The 19,460-nt window shown below is 38.7% G+C and overlaps 1 protein-coding gene across 1 annotated transcript in view; it reads left to right on the top strand.

The window, feature by feature from the left end:
• The window catches only part of TFDP2 (transcription factor Dp-2 (E2F dimerization partner 2)), a 128,413-nt gene extending 109,321 nt beyond the window's left edge, over positions 1-19,092 (top strand). The window contains exons 7-12 of the mRNA XM_008577591.1: positions 443-586; positions 2,735-2,803; positions 7,058-7,209; positions 10,565-10,731; positions 16,440-16,545; positions 16,757-19,092. Coding sequence (XP_008575813.1) covers positions 443-586; positions 2,735-2,803; positions 7,058-7,209; positions 10,565-10,731; positions 16,440-16,545; positions 16,757-16,940 — 822 coding nt within the window. The 3' untranslated portion in view covers positions 16,941-19,092. The remainder of the gene's footprint in view (positions 1-442; positions 587-2,734; positions 2,804-7,057; positions 7,210-10,564; positions 10,732-16,439; positions 16,546-16,756) is intronic.
• The last annotated feature ends 368 nt before the right edge of the window (positions 19,093-19,460 follow it).

Here is a 19,460-nt window from a genome sequence, read left to right as displayed (position 1 = left end):
TACCCCTTTCTGACACACTACACACTATTGTCAGGTATATTAGCTCTGTATATATTCTAAACTCCATAAAACATTATTATTATTTTATACAGTGAGTACTAATTGAGATTTACCCACACATTTAATTTTCGAGTTGGTTTTCATTCTGTCCTACATCTCTAAGCTTCTGTCTTAGATGATCTTTCTTCTACCTGAAGAAATCCCTTTAGTATGTTTTAATATAGACCTGTTGGTAACATAATCTTTATTTTTAGGATTGTTTTATGTTTTGTATTATCTGAAAGTATGTTTATTTCATCTTTAATTTTGAAGGATTCGCGGGTGCTGAATTCTTTCAGCACCTTGAAGATATAATAATAATATAATTAATTTAATATATTAATATAATGTGACTATATCTTACCCTTAAAATTTATCACTCAATAGAAATATTTTTTAGCAGGCTTATGATCAGAAGAACATTAGGCGAAGAGTTTATGATGCTTTAAATGTGCTAATGGCAATGAACATAATTTCAAAGGAAAAAAAAGAAATCAAGTGGATTGGCTTGCCTACCAACTCTGCTCAAGAATGTCAAAATCTGGAGGTAAATAAGAAAATCTGTTTATAGATAGTACTTTGCGTCAGAGGCATTTTAATTTATAAACATAATGACATAATATTAAAATATTCCCGATTGTTTGTGTATGCTATGTCAGTTAACAGACTCTCTATATAGAATTTTAGAAAATTGAAAGGAGCTTTAGAGGTATATTATAATAGTCAGTTTTCTGTTGCTTATAACAGAATACTGAAACTGGATAATTTATAAGAAAACGAAACTTATTTCTTATAGTTTTGGAGACTGGGAAGTCCAAGGTCCAGGGGGCACATCTGGTGAGGGCCTTCTTGTTGGGGACTCTTTATAGAGTCCCATAGAGATGCAGGGTATCACATAATGAGGTCTGGGTAAAAATGCTTGTTAACATGATCACTTACTTTCCTTATATAGCCACCAGTCCACACCCATGATAACCCATTAAGCCATTAACCCATTACTCCATGAATGGATTAATCGATTCATGAGAGCACAGTCCTCACAATCCAATCACCTCTTAAAGGCCTCACCTTTCACTACTGCCACATGAACTTTGGAGTGGATATTCAGATAATAGCATATAGTCTGCAGTTTATTTTTGTAAGTGATAAAACTGTGACATAAAAGTTAAATGACTTGATTTGATTTTTATTGTTTCTCACAGAAGATCTTTGTTTCATTCTAATTTAATTCTGAGTTCTAATAAGTTTTAGGTGAAGCATGTATTAGAAATGTTATTTGATGATGAAGTGCTTCCTATATGGATCCAGAAAAATGGTTCAAGTTAGCTATTTATTTCCTGTGTTGGTTACACAGTATCCTAAATATATCCGAGAAAGTCAAACTTTTACCTTTGACACTAGAATCAGTAGAACAGGATAATATTTCATTTGTTTCTTTATCAGAATGGATATAGTGTTCAGCGTACATGAACTTTGGAATGATGTGTGCAGAACATTTTTAACTCTGTTAACTGTAAGCATTATAGAAAGTCTTCCCTAAATGAGCTTGTTCACTGACATGTGTTTCTAAACTGGTTTGATAAAATTTTACTATCATAGGGGCCGGCCCGGTGGCGCACTCAGTAGAGTGCGGCGCTTGGGAGCGCGGGGGCGCTCCCGCCGAGGGTTCGGATTCCATATAGAGACCAGTCCGCTCACTGGTTGAGCGCGGTGCGGGCGCGACACCGAGGGTTGCGATCCCGTTACCGGTCACGAAAAAAGACAAAAAAGGAAAAAAAAAAATTACTATCATAGTTATAAATGGAGTAGACTGAGGTTAAATATGGCTTTTGGAGATAATTAAGGTTGATTTCATGTTTTTCTCAGTTCCTTTTTTCCCAGAAAATAAAAAATTGTTTGGTATTATTATACTTGTGGAGGGGGAAAATCGGACATTCATTAGATGTTATAGAATAATGTTATTCATATACCAGAGTAGAAATGTCCTCCTTTTCTCATTTGTCTTCCTTCTAACAGTGGAATTTGAACATCATTTTAATGACTTGTAATATTAGCTGATACCAATGACTCATTAAGCAAAAACCTATGAGCATCTACCATGTGCTTACAGGTTATACAAGACCAAATCTCTGACCCCAAGGAACTGTCATTCTAAATCGGGAGAGGAGAAATGTAAAAGAATACCAAAAATGTGATTACTCCTATGAAAGAAGCGTGTACAGATTATCCGGAAAGAGGGGCAAGGGAGGGCTTTACCAAGGAAATAATCCCTGAGCTCAGTCGTGAGGGAGGAGTAGGAGGCTGCCTCTGTTTCCTTACATGCAAAGTGGATAACAATAGTACTTACCTCATAAGGTTTTTGTGAAGATGAATTAAAATAATGTAGGTAAAGTGCTTAGGTGAGTGCTGGCATGTACTATCACTTTGACTGGGACAAGAACTGCATGCCAGGTATTCATTAAGTGGATCGACTTCATTTTTGATGACAGTTGCCACAATTCTGCTGCTGTGCTTGCTTGCTCGCCCCAGCCCCTGTCCTCCCAAAAGGTGTGATTTGCCTTTACTCATGTCACTGGCTACAATGGGCTGAGTTTCTCTAAGGAAAGTTCTTGGTATCTCAGAACAGGGGCTTGAAAAGTGAGCAGTACTTTATATTCTACATATGTTCATGTTTTTTGTAACCTGCATTTTAAAGATAGAGAAGCAGAGGCGGATAGAACGGATAAAGCAGAAGCGGGCTCAGCTGCAAGAACTTCTCCTACAGGTAAAGATGCTGGGATGTTTTCATTCCCTTCCCTGCCTGTAGTCTCTTTCTGCACTTACTTGCTTTTAGAGTCAGTCTGTTTTTTAGTTGTGGGGTCTTTGAGTAGTGTCTGGTGGGACCACACCAGGGCAGCCTCCCCCACATCCTTGCTCATTGCTATATGCATGCTCTTCCTTTAAGATGTTCCATCTCTCACCATCATCCCAGCCCCATGGCAGCTTACCTGCCCTGCATGTGACTCATACTATGCAACAGTTCACTTTTGATGCTTATCCTTACTCTGAACATAACAATCAGGAGTCTTTGTATTTGTTTATTTTAGCCCTAATTTGGAATATCAAATAGTAAAGCTAGTTAAATTTTAGGTGCTTTAAGTAAAACAATCAAATCTACCTGTAATACCTATTATCAGTAAATGACATGAAATGATTCGATAAGATTTATAGAAATCCCCAAAACCTAAAATGCATTTCTATTTTAGAAAAATAAATTTTATAGTTTGATAAGATCCCTGTGTTTATACTTTTTCAGATAATTGTCTAGAATTTGGAAGATTTTTTTTAAAGTATAATAGAGCCCTTGTTGGGTAAAAATCACAGGGGAGATGGACTTACTTTTTTTTTTTTTCTCTATTTTTTATAATTCTAGTTGGTGTAAAAATTTACTTCAAGCAGTGAGTACAGTTGTGCCATTTTCAGTCCAACCAGATAAACTTTTAAAAATGAGCCAGAGAGACCTTATGCTTCTGTTTTTCTCAGAAAAATGTCTTTATATGAAAAGCTTTACAACCAGTCATAAAATCCACTTTGATTTGAATGAGGTCCTATTTAACTTTTGGTGGGATCCACTTTTCAGAAATAAAGGTAGCAATAGGTTAACAAATACCATAGCAGGTTTTTTCCTTCAGTATTCACTTTGTCTAATGGCCAGAATATGTTGTGTTCTTAAATATTCCAGATGACTTTTGTTTTTCACTTTTCTAGATGCTTATATTTGCTTTGGGGTTTTTGTGTGTTTTTTCACATTCATGTATGTGAGGCAAGAGGAGAGAGGCAAGCGGAGACAGTTTAGCCCTTCCAGAGATTCTGCGGATGATCTGAGAGTAGGAAGTAGGAAAGAAAGCAGGCCACGGGCAGAGGAGTAGCTACAGATAAAGTGGAGACTTTGCGAACACAGGAAGCCCCAGAAGTGATGTTCCATCCAGATTAGGTCTTTTCTTTGTTTCTACCCCGTGGGACCTACCTGAGGAGCTACCACTGGCGCAGGCATTTTATGTATTTTCCGTATTGGGTTTCCAAATAAGGTTTTGTTTGAAGAGAATGTTCTGCAGCCTTAAAAAAAAAAGTAGAAAGCTGACAGTTTATTCCTCTGCTCCTCCCTATAGAATTCTGCCAGGTGCTCCTCCTCTAACTCCTAGGCTGTCATCTTCCCCCAGCTGCCTCTCTTTTTGACATGTCCCTGCACAGTTACCTGCAATATTCCCTACCAGCTCATAGTCTCTAAACCTTGTGCTGGGGCCTTCCTGAAATTTCCTCAAAACCTTTACGGAACATTTTGGAGCTTGATCTTTTTGGCGTATGTTATTAAAAACCTGTTTATCAGCATGCCTAGAATTATCTGTTTGCTTATTAGAAAGAATGGTGACAAGCAAGATTGCGCTCATATATGTGGGACTTTCACATCTTTAAGATGCCAGCAAAGGGAACGAAGTCAAATATTTTTTCTCTGCTTATCTTTGTAAAATGAACATTGTACTGGTATTTTATTAAGTCATAAATTTCTTTTCTTTTACTGTCTCTCAAGCCAAATATATTTATAGAAGATTTCAACCTGGGGGTAACCTAGCTGTTAATATTTGTAGAAGCAGGTCTGTCTAAGCATTAAAATGAAACCCAAAGTATAACTGAAGACAACTTCTTATCTTCCGGCAGACATGTACCTTATTTCCTCCTATTGTTTCATTTTTCTTTCTTTCATCAAATGACATTTATGAAATTGTCATAGAAAGTAGATTAAACAAGTTGTCCCTGAACACTAGTAATTTGCCATGGCTAAACTAGCTTGATTTTTTAATAGGTTAATTTCAGAATGCACTGATGTCACTTGACAGAGGTTAATTATTACCTACATGTCACCATCTCTCTTTTATCCTTGGTAATTTAGGAGAGCAATGGTATAAGTTATACCTATAGATAATCCGTATACCCTACTTTTATCTATGTAATTGTCCCTTCCAGCCCTTAAACCTTTTCCAGAGCCACTAATGCATAGCAGATTGAATGTCTGAACACTCTTAAAACTGTTTAGCCTCTGGAATAGATATTAAGGAGTCTGAGGAAGAAGAAAGGGCTGAAGGAAATCAATCAAAGGGCAGCACATGAGGAAATCAGTTCAAAATAAATGGGAGGTCAGCCGCCAAAAACAAACAAACAAAAAAGGGCTGGCCGGTTAGTTCAGTCAGCTAAAGCACAGCCTTACAGCATCAAGGTCACAGGTTCAGATCCCCATACTGGCCAGCCACCAAAAAAAATAAATAAATGGGAGGTGATTTTTCTTTTTACTGTCAAAATAACATGTTTTTACTGCTTTTGTTCACCTAAAAGATCTTTGATGCTATTAAATGTACATAATGTTAAACAATGAATCATAAATATGTAAGGACTCTTACCACTTCATATTCCCCCATATACTGAGGTCCTCCCATGGCACTAGGGCCACAAAGCTAAGCAAAGTATGGAAACAGCTCCTGAGATGTGTATTCTAGTAGACGGGAAGAGAAACTAGTTAGAAATATTACATATACTTCTTTTTCTTAATTCTATAGCTTCAGCATATTTTTTCCTTTAGTATTAAGTGAAATCAAGCAATGAATATAACATAGCCTTAGTTCTTTAGCAAGAGAAGGTAATGAAGAAATATAACTTAAATAATGTTTGATAATGATAAATGGTGATGGTTTTTCAGTAGTAATTGATACTGATAGTGATTTTGGGACACACACTGTTAGGGCTGGAATAAATTGGTGTCTGTTTTGTTTGCACCTTTTAAAAGAGTAAATGTTCACTTTCCAGGGAGATAGCACTCAGCCATTTTAAGATAATAGTAATCTTAATCAAACTTTAGTTAAGGCTGAGAACCTGAAATAAATAATTCTGAGCATAAGATTGCTAAGATAGAGAAAATAACTTGAGTTCATCACTACTGGGAAAGAAGATATGACAAGCTGATGAAAGGGAAGGAATGGCTCTGACTTCAAGAACTTCTAAAACCATTATTTCATGAGCAGATGAAAACTTGAACTGCGTAAGGTCTTTCTAGCTATAAAAATTCTGTGATCTATTCATCCAGTTTTAAAAAGGTAAGGTCACTTTCTTTGGCTTTTGAGTAGTGGTTATACCTGAAAGTAGTAGCCAGATTCAACATAAAGATTCAGGCCTTGATAGAGCTTACAATCAATTCTTAGCCTTAGTTTCCTTATCTGGAAGATGTCAGCGGGGGAAAGGCTCAGGCTGGATTTCAAATTATGCCTTAGGAATGCCGAGAAGTTCTGTGGAGCTGCCTTAGAAACAAACCACTGTGGTGGTGAATGAGGCCAGAGCCGGCAGGTTGCAGGACTCGAGCCCCAGCCAGAGCAGTGCTGCTTCCATCTGTTTTATATAGTAGGTGTCTCATGATTTTTTTTTTCTTTTTTTGTGACTGGCCAGTATGGAGATCTGAACTCTTGACCTTGGTGTTACTAGTGAGCTAACTAGCCAGGTCCCCATGAGATTTCAAAGAAAGTGTTCTGTGGCTTTAAAATATTTTCACATCCCTGGGCTAGATGATCTACGAGGTATATTTGACCCTAAACTCCCAGGAGTCTCTATTAGATAAATGTAAAATGGTGTTACTCTTGCTGTTTCACTCTAAGACTTGCAGGTGCCATTGGGCTCTCTTCCAGATTTGTGCGATCCTGTTTCTATGGACGATGGAAACCATGGACCCCATTTTTTTACATTAGGATGGTGTTAGACACCATATAAATGTGTATCTTTTCCCTGTAATGTATTTATTTAGTTGGATCATTCTAATCTTAAGAAAAAAGATTAGAAAAAAGAAAAAAATGTTTAATGTTTTATTGATTCATTAGTATAGGTGGGATGCCTCTTTAAACTCTCTAATTTTAGACTATTTTATATGTTTTACCTTAATTCATTTAAATTCCAACTGACTTAGCCACATTAAATGATCATTTCTTTTTATTGATCATTACAGCAAATTGCTTTCAAAAACCTGGTACAGAGAAATCGGCAAAATGAACAACAGAACCAGGGCCCTCCAGCTCTGAACTCCACCATCCAGCTACCATTTATAATCATCAATACAAGCAGAAAAACAGTCATAGATTGCAGCATCTCCAGTGACAAGTGAGTGGAGAACTAGGAGACGGGTACAGGGTTGGCCTTCTTTTAACATATTTCTGTCATTTGCAAAATAAAGGAGGATGCACTCCATTATCTGCAGCCCTCCAAGGCTGGCTTCCTTGGGGCATGTGAAACACCTCCTCAGATCTGGGTGCTATCACCTACCAGTGTGAGCTCCATTACTCACCCTTCGCAGTCCCCTGTCTTGTGCCAGGCACTGTGCTGCCTGTGTTATATGTTAGCAGTGCCTGGGCCCAAGCTATGATGTACTAGGTGTATGTGGCAACTCTGAGCAAGTAACTACAATAAGTTAGACTATCACTGAGGGTCTGGGACAATGTAAGTTCATTGGTGATTCATTATCATAGTTTATTATGGGAACATTTTAGATTAACATGGGGCATTAAAGCAACTATTTGTTTTGCTATGTTATAGTTATGTATGCTTCTATTAGTGAATGAATGAATAGATGTGAAAATGCTGGGCATGTTCTTTGTTTTTCTTTCTTTAATGAATTTTTTTTTTTACATTTTAACTAAGATTGATGATAATATTCATCATAGCAAGTGAGAAGGAGCACTATTCAAAATACAGGATTAATTTGTAATTTATTTTACCATTCACGAAAAAGTTTGTATCAGTGGTCTTCAGGTTGTAACCAGTGTCATGAGAGACTTAAGGGTATATGTGGCTCCCTTACTTAACTGCTCCAAAGTTCTGTTTCTGAAGAACAAATATGAATGATACCAGGGCCACTATTACTTCCTAGCCTTGTTGTGAGGATTAAATGAGATAATGCTTGTAAAGGGTCTGACTCAAGGCAAGTGCTTTACAAGTGTTAGCTGGTATTAAAGAGGTCAGCATATAATTTATTATCCGAATTGGGGTACTTATGAAAGCAAAAGAAGACTCTCTTAATAATTACCTCAGTCGGGCCGGCCCGGTGGCACACTGGAGAGTGCGCCGCTTGGGAGTGCGGCGGTGCTCCCACCGAGGGTTCGGATCCCATGTGGACACCGGTTCCCGCTCACTGGCTGAGCGCAGTGCGGGCGCAACACCGAGGGTTGCGATCCCGTTGCCGGTCCCCGGGACGGGCCCGACCCTGAGGGTTGCGATCCCGTTGCCGGTCCCCGGGACGGGCCCGACCCTGAGGGTTGCGATCCCGTTGCCGGTCCCCGGGACGGGCCCGACCCTGAGGGTTGCGATCCCGTTGCCGGTCCCCGGGACGGGCCCGACCCTGAGGGTTGCGATCCCGTTGCCGGTCCCCGGGACGGGCCCGACCCTGAGGGTTGCGATCCCGTTGCCGGTCCCCGGGACGGGCCCGACCCTGAGGGTTGCGATCCCGTTGCCGGTCCCCGGGACGGGCCCGACCCTGAGGGTTGCGATCCCGTTACCGGTCAGTAAAAAAGACAAAAAAAAAAAAAAAGGAATAATTACCTCAGTACTATAGGCATACCTCATGACTATCCCAGGGAGCCCAGGAGATCTGGTCTCCATAGAGCTACAGCGAGGTTAAAGCCCTTGGGCTTTACCACCTCTTGTTTTTCCCACTCTTTTCTCTGGCAGTGTTGCTTTCAATGTCTGTTGCATACAGAGATTCTGGGTCACTTAAATAAGAAGGCATATACACACACTCAAAAGAAGAACAGGAAAAGGAAAAATAGTAAGCAGGAATTTCAAAACAATTTCATCATTGAGACTGTAGACACAATAAGAAGTAGTAGAGACTGCGTAGACTTTGGAGTCACCTGGGTCCATTTTTCAATTTTCTAAGTTTCTTAGCCTCTGTGAGATTTCATCTCTTGCTCCACAAAAATAAGAATTATAATATTTACCTTGCCATTTTACAAAAGTTATAAAGGACCCAGCTCAGTGGTCAATAAATAGTAGTTGTCTGAATTACTAGTTATGCACTTGCAAATTCTTCATAAAAACCTATGTTTAAGACAACTGTTAACATATTCTCAGAAAACTGAGAATTCTAGAAAGTGGTTAACATCTTTTCAGATAAAAAGGAATCAGTATTTTGGTTACTCTCTCTAGTTAGTCTCTTGTTTTGTGCGGGGTATTATAAAATTCTCTTCTTAGGTTAGTCTTTAAGTCTAAAAAGGATGACAGGAAAATTTTGGAACCATTGGACTAGGGGAATTATGGATAATTTTCACCCCAAGCTGGGATCTAGTAAGGTTTCCATCCCTTGGGTGGTCACTGACTCATGCCATTTCCTGGCCCTCCCCTGCGTGGAGGGAAGGAGGCTCTGAGCAGCTTGTAAGAGCTTGTTATTCAAGGTAGGTCCAAAAAACATGTCTTTCAGCTACTTGGTGATGCAACCTTTCCCCTTAATTAGCCAGGAGGCTTTCCCACAACGAGGATTAGATTTACAAAACCATCTGCTTTTAACAGATGCCAGAAATCAACCCTGTGGCAGGTACCCACTTCAGTTTTTTTGTATTTTCTGAAAATTTGTTAATTATTTTATTCAAATTCATATACTTCAGATTATATAAATATAGCAGTTTGCTTCAGATTCTAATTTTTGCCCTGATGTAAGATTTATCATAAAAAATTTCACCCTCACATGATTTTAATAGAATTTCATGACAAAGTAAAACCCACCATTGTCCCAGAACATACATCTGAACTCTGTCCCTGCAGGGCTGAGGCCTGTGGCTAAAGCTGCCCCAGCCCCTACCTAGCCTAGGAGTCTGAAGGACTGTGTCTTCCTGTGTTCGCCTCTTAATGGAAAGGTTGTGGTGGACAACTGGGCATCCAGATTGGGTACTTTGGAAGAACATTGGGAAATGTGCTGTATATATTGTATGTGACATTTTTTTCTTAAGACATTTCAATCCTTAGCCCCTCAAGACAGGATTCGGGCATTGGTTTAGTTTGTTAGGTCTTCCATTTATTGCTTATCTAAAGTATGCTGTAGCTAACACTTGGCTCATAAAAATGGAGTAAGCATTCAAAATGTCTTTTTCCTCAAAACTAATACGCCAACTTATAATACAGGTATCATGTATTAAACTAGGGAGGCTTTCCTTTTGTGGCAAAGCTGTAGACAACTTTGAAAAGCGTTGGATTTAGAACAAAATTTCTGTCTCCCGTTTGCAGCAGCGTTAGGGCTGAAGTTTATGGATTCCTATTGTCTGTCACAGGAAAGTTGTTTCAATTGGCAGAGTGGCTTATTTGAGATGTCATTCCCCTGAACACAGCAGTACACTCCACGTGGTAACAATTCCTAGTACCGTAGCTGAACTTAGGCCCTCATTCTGTTATTTAAAGTACAGGGTTTAAAACTGTTCAGACCTCTCCAGTACCATTGAAAACCCCATACTAACTTTGTTTCCTGATGCAGGTTTGAATATCTTTTTAATTTTGACAACACCTTCGAGATCCATGATGACATAGAAGTACTGAAGCGGATGGGAATGTCCTTTGGCCTGGAGTCAGGCAAATGCTCCCTGGAAGATCTGAAACTTGCTAAATCACTGGTGCCAAAGGCTTTAGAAGGTTATATCACAGGTATATTAACTGATGTTTTCACATGTTGTCCCTGATTAAATGTCAAACCCTAACTTGTTAAAAGCTTTTTCATATAAAACTGCAAAATTTTAGAAAATTTGTGCTTTTATCACCAAATGAGACTTTTAACACTTTATATAATAAATGTAGGACCTTTTTCAAAAAATTAGATTAAATACATTGTTTTCATAACATTGTGAACTTAAATCTATACAATATACACTATATACATGTAAATTGGCTGACTCACCACTAAATGTGGCTCTTCACAGAGATCTTTTATCTGTAAATCCCAGTACCCAGCCTAGAGCCTACTTAAGTGTAAGCTTTTAGTAACAGCTCGATAAAAAAGCTTTTAAAATTTTTTCTCTCTTAGTGCCCTCTGGATACTTCAGGGGCAACTTTGGGCAGTTTACAAATGAAAGTAGGTACACGCCACCCTGCTCTAGTGGCAGGCTTTGTTACAGTAGTCCCCGCTTATCCTCGCAGGTATGTTCCACAGTGATGCCTGAAACCACGGATAGTTCCGAATCTGATTGCTGTCAACTCCAAACATGTTTCTGTTCCTGTCTTCACCCACAATTTTAATGTCTTTTCCATCTTACCTAAGCATCTGTCACACTTTATGGCTGTAACTCTTGTAGTGTGAAGTATGACAGCAAAACTAGAAAGCGTTTCTTTTTCCTTCACAGTTTCACAGGTAGAGGATTCATTCTTGCTGTAGATCTTAGCAACTTCAGCCTATGATTTTTTTAAGTTGAGAACTTTCACTTTTTCACGTAAAGAAAGCACCTCAGCTTCTCTTTGGCATATCCAAATTGCCAGCATCACCACTCTTGCCCTTTAGGGCCATTATTAAGTAAAATAAGGGCTATTTGAGCACAAGCATTGAGATCCTGTGATAGTTGACCTGATAACCTAGACAGCTACTAAGTGACTAATGGACGGGTAACTTATGCAAGGCGTGGATATGCTAGACAAAGGGATGATTCATGTCCCAGGCGGAAAGGTGTGAGATTCCATCACAACATTCAGAATGGCACGCAATTTAAAATTTATGAATTGTTTATTTCTGGAATATTCCTTTTAATATTTTTTGAACTTCAGAAAGTGAAACTGTAGATAAGGGAAGACTACTATGTATCTATTATCTATTGATACATAAGATTAGAAATACCCTATTAAAATTGGATTCAAAGAGGAAGAATGTAAAAGTTTAAATGCCAGAAAAAAGGGACAATACAGGGTAAATACAGATTCATCACTCCTCTTTCCAGTAAAACTTCTCAAGTTGACTATATTTACTTACTGTTCCTTTTTCCTCTCTCCCAGTCTTAAATTGTTTTTATCCATGAATCTACCACCCAGCTTAGGAAAAAGAACATTGCCATTAAAGTCCACTGCATGGCCACCCTCAGTTCTGTGCCCTTCCCACCCCCTTTATATGTAACCACTCGAATTTCTTGTTTATCATTCACTTGCTTTCCTTTAGAGATGCAAACAACTGTGGTAAACTGGAAACAATTTATTAATTAGTTTTGCCTACCTCTGACCTTTATATAAATAGAATCATAGTGATATATTCTTTGCTGATTTGATTTTTTTTTCACTTAACTTTATGTTCTTTAGATTCATCCATGTGATTTAATGTAGCTATAATTCATACATTTTTACTTCTGTATAAGATTCCATTATAAGAATATGTTTATCTTTTCATTTTTCTGATCATAAACCTTTAGTTTATTTCTAATTTCTCAATATTAAAATACAGTGCTGCTTTACATTCCTGTACGCCCATGAGCAAATATATAGATTGAAGTTGTTGGGTCAAAATCGAGTACATCTGCAGCTTTACCAGACAGTGCCCAAAATTTCAATTTGATTTTACCAAATTACACTCTCACCTGCAGAGGTGTTCTGTTTTCCCTGTCAGGTGAGTCTGAAATAGTATCATTGTAATTTAAATTGAGATTAATTCACAAACCATAAAATACACCGTTTTAAAGTGTGCAATTCAGTGGTGTTTTAGTATATTCACACAGTTGTGCAACCATCACCACTAATTCCAGAACGCTTTTATAACCCCAAAATGAAACTTCGTAGCCATTAGCAGTCAATTCCCATTCCCCCAGTCCTTGGCACCCACTAACCTACTTTCTACCACTATGGATTTGTCTATTCTGGACATTCATGTAAATGAAATCATATAATATGTGACCTTTTGTATATGGCTTCTTTCACTTAGCATAATGTTTTCAAGGTTTATCCATGCTGTGCATTATCAGTACTTTATTCCTTTTTATGGCCAAATAATATCCCATTGTATGGAGGTACCACACTTTGTTTATCCATTCTTTAGTTACACTCTTTCCACTTTTTGGGTGTTTTGAATGATACTGCTGTAAATATGCTTGTAAAAGTTTTTGTGTGAACAGTATACCTGGGAGTGGAATTGCTGGATTATATGCTAATTCTGTGTTTAACATTTTGAGGAAGGTCCGGCCCATGGCTCACTTGGGAGAGCGTGGTGCTGACAACACCAAGTCAAGGGTTAAGATCCCCTTACTGGTCATCTTTTTTTTTTTTGTCCTTTTTGAGACCGGCTGCACTGCCCTCAGCCAGTGAGTGCTGTGAGTGAACCGGTCATCCCTATATAGGATCCGAACCCGCGGCGGGAGCGCTGCTGCGCTCCCAGCGCGGCACTCTCCTCAGTGCGCCACGGGCTTGGCCCTACTGGTCATCTTTTAAAAATAAAAAAAAATTTTTTAAAAACCAAAACATTTTGAGGAAATGCCAAACCATTTTCCAAAGTGGTTGTACCACTTTACAATTCTACTGGCCGTGTATGAGGGTTCTAATTAATTCATAATCTTCTGAACACTGTTGTTATCCATCTTTTTAGTTATAGCCATCCTAGTGGAGGGGAAGTGGTATCTCACTGTGATTTTGATTTGCATTTCCCTCATGACTTATGATCTTCAGCATCATTTCATCTTTTTATTGGCCATTGTATATCTTCCTTAGAGAAACATCTGTTCAGATCCTTTGCCCATTTTTTAATTGAGTTACTTGCTTTTTTATTATGAATTATAACCGTATACTGAAAAAAGAAACACTAGGTTTTGCATGTTCTATAATTCAGGTATATTTCACTAATTCGGAAATCTTCATGATTATCCTAATTCCTGATAATCTTACATATTCTGCAAATATAATTTGAATACCTAAGCAGTGTTTTTGCCTTTGCTTTCTCCTGTTTCCTTCATTTATAAGTATTACCACCTAGAATTTTATATCAGTTTTTAAAGGCATTTTAATATTAATTATAAGGTATATTAAATCAAATATAAACAAAAAGGTAGTTTTTATTTTGTTTTGTGGTTTGGGCCCTTTGCTTACAACAGAAGTTTGTTGATTGAGACTTGGTTTCCATTTGACTTAGTGTTTAAATTGGTACCATCCACCTCCTGCAAACATGCCCCTGCTCTGCCTTGACCCTCAGCCAGCCTGTCCCAGATCTCCACCCTGCTCCCTCCTCCTCACGCTCACAGGTGCAGGTCCTGCTGTTCATTAGCAGTCCAGTCAAACTGGCAGCCTAGCAGGATTTGAATAAAGGGCTTACTCAATAAACCACCAGAACTTTATTCCCAGTGAAAAGGCTCAGGGCTATTAGGCAGGCTCTGTGGTTTTGATCTCTTCATGACCTCATTTGTGGCCTGGGATACCGACTTTCTTCTGGTTAGGTCAAAGGAAGAAACGTGTGAATGGTTCTTGGGTAAGAGTGTGAGAACCATTGTGTGGATCCTATGATAATATGAAAGAGATGTAGGCCTTTCAAATTCATTGTAAAAAGAAAATGTAATGTGTTATGTTCACAAACAAGTAAGCTGTGTTCTGACAGAAAGTTTCCATAGTTTTAAATACTAATTAATATTCAGCATAGGATTCTGGCTTTAATTTCATTTTCTTATACAGACTTGCCCTTACTTAATGTACTTAAAGTCTGCTATTCTTCTTAGAATTGAAATCCTTTTTTTTCACAACTGCCTTGGCCTGCGAAGAAAAAGATTCACAAGACCATTCTAAAATTAATTTAGTCAATTAGTTTACTTTTTTCCTGTATGGGAATGTCTTCTCCCTTGGTCAAACAATGGCAGGATCTCAGTACATATGGTTTCTTTTTTTTTTGCACAGTAATTGCAAAAATATTTTGATTAAATAAAAGTTCATTTTGTGAAATTACATTTTCTTTTTCCTTTTTGTCTTTTTTACTGACCAGTAACGGGATCATAACCCTTGGTGTCGTGCCCATACCGGGGACCGGCAATGGGATTGCAACCCTTGGTGTTGCGCCCGCACCGCGCTCAGCCAGTGAGCGGGAACCGGTCTCCACATGGGATCTGAACCCTTGGCGGGAGCGCCACCGCGCTCCCAAGCGGCGCACTCTCCAGTGCGCCACCGGGCCGGCCCATGAAATTACATTTTCTAAGTATACATTTGGTTTTACAGTGTAAGTCAAAGAATTTCTTATTTTATTTTATTTTTTGTTTTTTATTTTTTATTTTATTTTATTTTATTTACAATGTAGTTGATTTTCGTGTTTCTTTACCGAATCCTCCCTCCCCCTCCCTCTGCCCCTCCCACCCATCAACATCATATCTGTTCCCTTGTCTTGACCAGTTCAAGGAATTGTGATTGCTGTGTCTTCTTCCCCGCCCCACCCCGTTTGTTTGTGTACTTATTTATTTATTTTTAGCTCCCAGAAATAAGTGAGAACGTGTGATATTTCTAAAGAATTTCTTTTTAGAAGCATATTTTTAGTGTATCTACCACCTATTTTGTAAAGTCACTGTTGAAAGAGGCTATAATCAGTAACATTTAAATCTTATATGTTTCAGTTACTGCTGCTTTTGAACTAACATTTCTACATAGGGAGATAAAAAGTATTTAACAAGTAAAATTATAATAAGAATTGATCAGTGTTATAATAGGAGAAATATGGTATAAGCATAGAAAATGAGTGCAAGGATCTACTCAAAACATTTTCAGTGGACTAAAACAGTAATGTCTGTTTCACCCTCACTAAAAATATGACTGCATATAGCTTTTTAAAATAAGGGCTAGTTTGAATTGTAGCATAAAGGACACCAAGAAAAAACTTGTCAGGAAAAAAGAGTAGATCTTTGATGAGTAATAACATTGAGTTCACCAACAGGCACTTTAAAAGACTGTGCAGTGGAGGTTTTAGCAAAAATATGTCTGCACCATAAGCAGGGTGTCCTTCTTACCTAAGGTATTTCTGATTTGACTTTCATTGTACCTACTCCTGGCTTTGGCTATTAACACCAGAGTCAAGGTCTTTTTTGATGAGGACAACAGGTGTCCAGGATAGTATACTGATCATTGTACCCAGTACCAGTGTGCTCTGGCAGTCTTATCTAAGGAAAAAAAAGACTGTGATTGTTTTAATTTAAATGTTTTCTCCCTATAGTCTGCCTTCCTGTATTTTTTTCATACTCTTATGTTCTAGGGAAAAAAAAATTTTTTTTCCTATGAAAATTAAGAAACCTGGGTTCTTCCTAGGGCAGAAGAATTGTCTAGCTGTGATTAAAAATAGGTTTATCCCTTAATTTTCTGGGCTTTCTTCACACTGAAACAGCAGCCACAGAACTTGCAGAGACAACATCTTCTGTTGTTTTTTCCTTCAGATATCTCCACAGGACCTTCTTGGTTAAATCAGGGACTACTTTTGAACTCTACCCAGTCAGTTTCAAATTTAGACCTGACCACCGGTGCCAACTTACCCCAGTCAAGGTACGTATATTTTTCAAGGTTAGAAAGACAAACCACAAAACCATGACTCTCTGAAGGGGAGAGGCAGGACATGTCACTACCGGCAGAGGACCTGAGCAGGTTTGTGGCCAATCTTGCCAGTGGCACCTCCTTCCTGTGTTTTTATTCCTATGTTTTACAAAACATGTTTATACCACGTTAATGAGCCTGTGTGTTTTTAATTGTTTACTAGCGTAAACCAAGGGTTATGCTTGGATGCTGAAGTGGCCTTAGCAACTGGGCAGCTCCTTGCCCCAAACAGTCACCAGTCCAGCAGCGCGGCCTCTCACTGCTCTGAGTCCCGAGGCGAGACCCCCTGTTCATTCAACGATGAAGACGAGGAAGATGATGAGGAGGATTCCTCCTCTCCAGAATAAAGACAGGAGGAAGCCCACGTTTTAATATTGACGCTCATGTGTGTTTTTAGTGTGAGCTCTTGTTTTTTAAATGATTGCTTCAGTCTTTGCCTTTGTTTGCACTGTGTGTTCAGTGAAAACTAGACAAACACGATAAGCAAATTACATGAAGGCTGAGATGCTTGAGATGAAAGTTACCATAGCGTGAATGAAAACTCTGATCAACAGAGCAGTAGATCACATCGCAAACAAAGCATGTTTTCTGAGGAGAGAGAGGGGGAATAATCCCTGAAGAACTGGCAGTGCGAATGCAGCTCATTTATCTTCTGTGAGGTGGGATCTTTGTATTCCCCACACCTGCATAATCGTTCTTAGGATTGAGATTGCTGCAAGGAACAGTTCTTGACGGTCATGTTTCTCTCCCTTGCCTGGGCTGTCTTTTACAAGGCAGAAATGAACACGAAAGTCTCCAGTAGGGAGACTTATACAGTGAGGGTTATAGAAGGCAATCCTTGTGGCCCAAGGAGCACAGACTAAACTGCTGAACTAGTTGAAAGTCTAGTTGAGGTGCTTTACGCATCAGCTGCCTTAGACAGCTTCTAGAAAGGAGCGAGCGCTAATTCTTAAGTACTTAAGTGACATTTAGAATAATTTATAGTAAAACTGAAATGATTGTTATTAGCCAATGCATTGGTGCATAGAATTTTCTAGGGCTACTTCTGGAAGCCAAAATAGAATCGCATTTTCATGTGCATTAAATACTTTGCCAGCACTGCCTTTTGCCCAGCATTCTAAATCTGGAGTTTTACAGAGATGGACTTATCTATAGTTCTAATCAAAGCTATGCATTTCATACAGCTTTTTCATTTAAAACAAACAAAAAAATTCCTATGACTGAGATGCTTGCCTACAGTTCCCTGCAGTAATTGTGTGATTTCACCTTGTGTGCAATTTGTGAAAATGAACCGTATGTCATTACTTTTGTCTTAAAAGTCTATTTCAAGAATATGAACAGCAATGTTTTCTTTTACATGTCACCTTTTTTCACATTTGTATTAATCAAAATGACCTTATCGGTTTACCTTTATTCCTGGTAAATTACATTTTAAACTAAACCAATATTCAGTGTTTCACAGAAACATGGAAAAACATTGAACACTCCAGTTGATTGAATATGTAGTAGCGTGGTGTATAGTCTGTTATTTCACAGCCAAAGATGCCGTTAGCACTGCTGCACTGCTGGTATGTTCACAACTACTGCTCCTTTGAATTGAGGAGTGTGGAGACATCTGCCACCATGGCCAAGCCCGGCTTAATTTCTCAGTAAGGCCTTGAAAAGGAGCAAATAATAATGGGAGGATTAACTCTAGAATTTTGAGTTGAGTCATATGGATTTGTCCCACAATTGTGCATCTAGCGTCTCTGCGCCCAGCACTAAGTTTGGCCCAATGTTTTTTTCTAAATCCCATGAGAGAAGTGCAGCCTCAATCCTGTGACGCCTTTTTAAACATCTGCCAGCATGCTTACAGTGAGCTGGGGATGAAAGCTTTGGCTGGCTTGAAATTTTTATTAAGGCCATAAAAACTAATAAACAAGAACATACAACTTTAGCTTAAGCTCCTTTGAGACAAAACTTTCATTTTGTCACAAATAAGCCATAGTGCAGACTCAGAGTATTCAAGAGGGCAGGTAGAGCAAGGCATTTTTTAGAGAATTCTGTCATAGTTTGAGTTCCGGAGCCCACCTTTCAGACCGGTCACATGGGAGCAGTCCTGAACACTGCAAAGGCTGCAAAAGATTCCCATGGGTCCTGCAGGAGATATTTCTATCCGAAAACTGTCAGCTTCACAGGTCAGGTAAAACGGGATGTCCTTCCAAACCGTCCTTCGAGGGGCTGCTGCCGCCTCTATTAACCCCAGTCTTTCTCATCTCTGTACTTAAAGGGGACCTAGCAGCGACCTGGAAAGGCCAAAGGTAACAGCCACTTTTTTACTCTTCAAAATATTGAATTACAGGTACTAAGATACATTTCAAAATTTAAGACAGGTACATTAATTATTATAACTATTCCTCTACTGAATAGCAAAATCCTTGGTAGAGTTCTTGGGAAACCATCTCCTTTCCTATCTCTGCTGCTGTAGTGCTTTAAATTGATAAAATATGGATTTTTTTTTTTTTAAAGGCAACCAAAGACTCTTATCTTTATTGGTGCCCTCCTTTGGCCATCTCCACCATAGGCGTATGGCGTTTGGCCTCCATTCCTGAGTGATGTGTTTGGGTTACTGCTGAAGACATCTCACAGAGTGACGCTAGTCACCAGTACGTGTTGCTGGTGTAAAACCTTACCTGGAAAAAACTAGGTTGAGATGTTTAGAAAGATAAATTCTGTTATTCTGTATCTCCTCTTAACATATTTATTTGGGTCTAAAATTCGGCACTGAGTCACAATTTCATATAGAAATCAAAGTGAAAATGTTATGAAATTGGGGTCACAACAGCCCCGGTTTCTCTGTAGGAGTAGCACGTGGGCTTACTTGCGCG

The sequence above is a fragment of the Galeopterus variegatus genome, unplaced genomic scaffold, assembly GCF_000696425.1.
Source record: "Galeopterus variegatus unplaced genomic scaffold, G_variegatus-3.0.2 Scaffold1548, whole genome shotgun sequence".
NCBI lineage: Eukaryota > Metazoa > Chordata > Mammalia > Dermoptera > Cynocephalidae > Galeopterus > Galeopterus variegatus.
Note: the sequence above shows the minus strand (reverse complement) of the source record. Positions and strands in the feature narration are given on the sequence as shown.